The 2,511-nt window shown below is 39.4% G+C and overlaps 1 protein-coding gene across 1 annotated transcript in view; it reads left to right on the top strand.

The window, feature by feature from the left end:
* The window catches only part of gpx7 (glutathione peroxidase 7), a 7,893-nt gene extending 5,621 nt beyond the window's left edge, over positions 1-2,272 (top strand). The window contains 1 exon segment of the mRNA XM_026920938.3: positions 447-2,272. Coding sequence (XP_026776739.2) covers positions 447-610 — 164 coding nt within the window. The 3' untranslated portion in view covers positions 611-2,272.
* Positions 2,273-2,511: the final 239 nt, after the last annotated feature.

Consider the following 2,511-nt stretch of genomic DNA (forward strand, 5'->3'; position numbering starts at 1 on the left):
CCCACACACACTAGAGTCCAAAGTTGAAATAATTTCCCGCATCTGTGTGAACTTCTCTCCTTTCAGTGTAAAGTGGGCGGAGCTAATCTGGAGTAATAATATTCTGCTTTCACCAATCACAGGGCTGGTGTACCTACTGTAGCATGAGCATGCTAATGTAGTGAATGAAAGCTAACCTAGTAACAGAAACTAACCTAGTAACCGAAACGTGACCTAGTAACCGAAACGTGACCTAGTAACTCTAAACTATAGAGTGAAATTTAAACTAGCAAGTGAAAGCTACGTTTGTTCCTCTCTCTCTGTCTCTCTATGTCTATCTCTCTCTCTGTCTGTCTCTCTCTCTCTGTCTCTCTCTCTCTCTCTCTCTCTCGCTCTTTGTTTCTCTCTCTCTCTCTGTATCTTTCTCTTTCTCTCTCTCTCTCTCTCTCTCTCTCTCTCTCTCTCAGAGGTGACTGGGAAGGAGCCTGACTGGAATTTCTGGAAGTATCTGATTGATGTTGATGGTAAAGTCGTCGGCTCGTGGGGTCCTCAAGTGTCCGTGAAGGAAATTCGGCCAAAGATTGCAGAGATGGTGCGCAAACTCATCATCAAACGCAAGGAGGAGCTGTAGAGACACACACACGCACACACAGACAGACACAGACACACACACAGACACACACGCGCACACACACACACGCGCACACACACACACACACACACACACGTCCATCCACATAAATTTCTTCAACAGAATGTAAAATGTGATACTAAATCAGCACTACTATGAAAACCACTCTCACTCACACACACACACACACACACACTCACACTCACAGACACACACACACGCTCACTCACACACACACTCACACACACTCACACAAATTACCCAGAAGCAAAAAGGAACATATACCGTATTTTCCGGATTATAAGACACATCGTTCGCTCTTTATAAATAATACCTTTTAACAGATATTATGATTTAGTGCACAGAGCTGCTGAGTGCTGCATTCTGATTGGTCAGAAGGAGTTGATTAGTTTTCTAGAACAGCAGCTCTGACAGTAGTGCAGCTGCAAATCACAGGTGTCTATTAATGCACTGGTTCTGATACGTTTATGATAATAAATTGCAGTGCTGAAAAATAGCAACACTAACAGGAGAAAAACTAAACTAGCCTGCACCAGTAGGGGGCGCTGTTGAAAATTCTTGCTACATGAATCCGATCTGTACAACAAAACCGTTAATATACAATATTTTATTGTTTTTAATGTAAATTATAGTCTGGAAAATTTGTTTCAGGAAAGACACTCCCCTAAACCACTAGCCCCGCCCTTTACCCTGACATCAACCATTCAGAGCTTCACACACACACACACACACACACACACACCAGCCGCTGTCACACAGAAGAACGTCTAGCATCCATGAGGTGGACTGTGGACATGACACGACACGCTACGCCGTGTTTTTGTAGCGTTGTTGCTACTTTAGCTCTTCCTGATTGGAGCTTTCACGTTTCAGGAAGTAGGAGGAGCTCGTTTTGCTAATCTGTAGGTGTTTGAGATAATCTGAGACATGTATGTAATGTGGGCGGGGTTTTAGATAATAAAGAGAGGTGGGGGGAGGGGTCAGTTGTTAAAGGAACATTTCAGCGAAAAAAAAATGAAAATGTAGCCGATTAGCCGAGACACGTTTGCTAATTTAGTTTAGCGCTGTAGCTATGATGCTAATGTAGCTAACTAGACTTGCTGATGTATAATGATGAACAAAACACTGTGTAGTCAAATGCTGACTCTTGTATCTTGTATAAAGTGGCGGCCATCTTGGAAAACCGAGATCACTTTTTCCATGGTGCAGTTTGGAAAGACTCCGCCTTCAATATTAGGCCCCGCCTCCAGGTTTAAAGTTGATGTTTAAAGCCTGATAGAAATGTTGATTAAGTCTACTTTTGATTTCATTTTTCTAAGTAAAGATGGCAATTTTACTCATCAGATTATAGATGGTTGAAGTGTGGATGAAAACAAAAATAAAATAAAACTAAATAAAATAAAAAAAAGAAGCAAATATCAGATAATAAACATGTCTCGGCTGATTAATTACATTTGGGTGCATTTTCTATTGTTGGCTTTATGTATAAAACCAGTCGAACGTTTGCACTCGATAGTCTGAATAAATACTTTTCACTTTTTAAAGACATTGTGATAAAAGCTTATGGTTGAAATTTGTTTCTAAGACAAATAAATAAATAAAAATTAATAAATAAATCAGTGCCCATGTATACATTTATTTCTGAATGAAAATATATTTTTTAAAAATTATTTTTTTGTGTGTGTTTAATTTTGACATCAAATGAAATTGTTTTCCCCCAAAACCAGCAGCTACGTGCGCACGGGGCTGGGCGATACGACGATATAATATCGAAGTCATGATAAAATGATGTCACGATACACGTCTCAGAGATATCGTATTGTGATATCTTTAAAAAATAAAAATTATGTTTTTAATAACTATAAACAAAATGGAGTTGA

The sequence above is a fragment of the Pangasianodon hypophthalmus genome, chromosome 16 (genome assembly GCF_027358585.1).
Source record: "Pangasianodon hypophthalmus isolate fPanHyp1 chromosome 16, fPanHyp1.pri, whole genome shotgun sequence".
Taxonomy (NCBI): Eukaryota; Metazoa; Chordata; class Actinopteri; order Siluriformes; family Pangasiidae; genus Pangasianodon; species Pangasianodon hypophthalmus.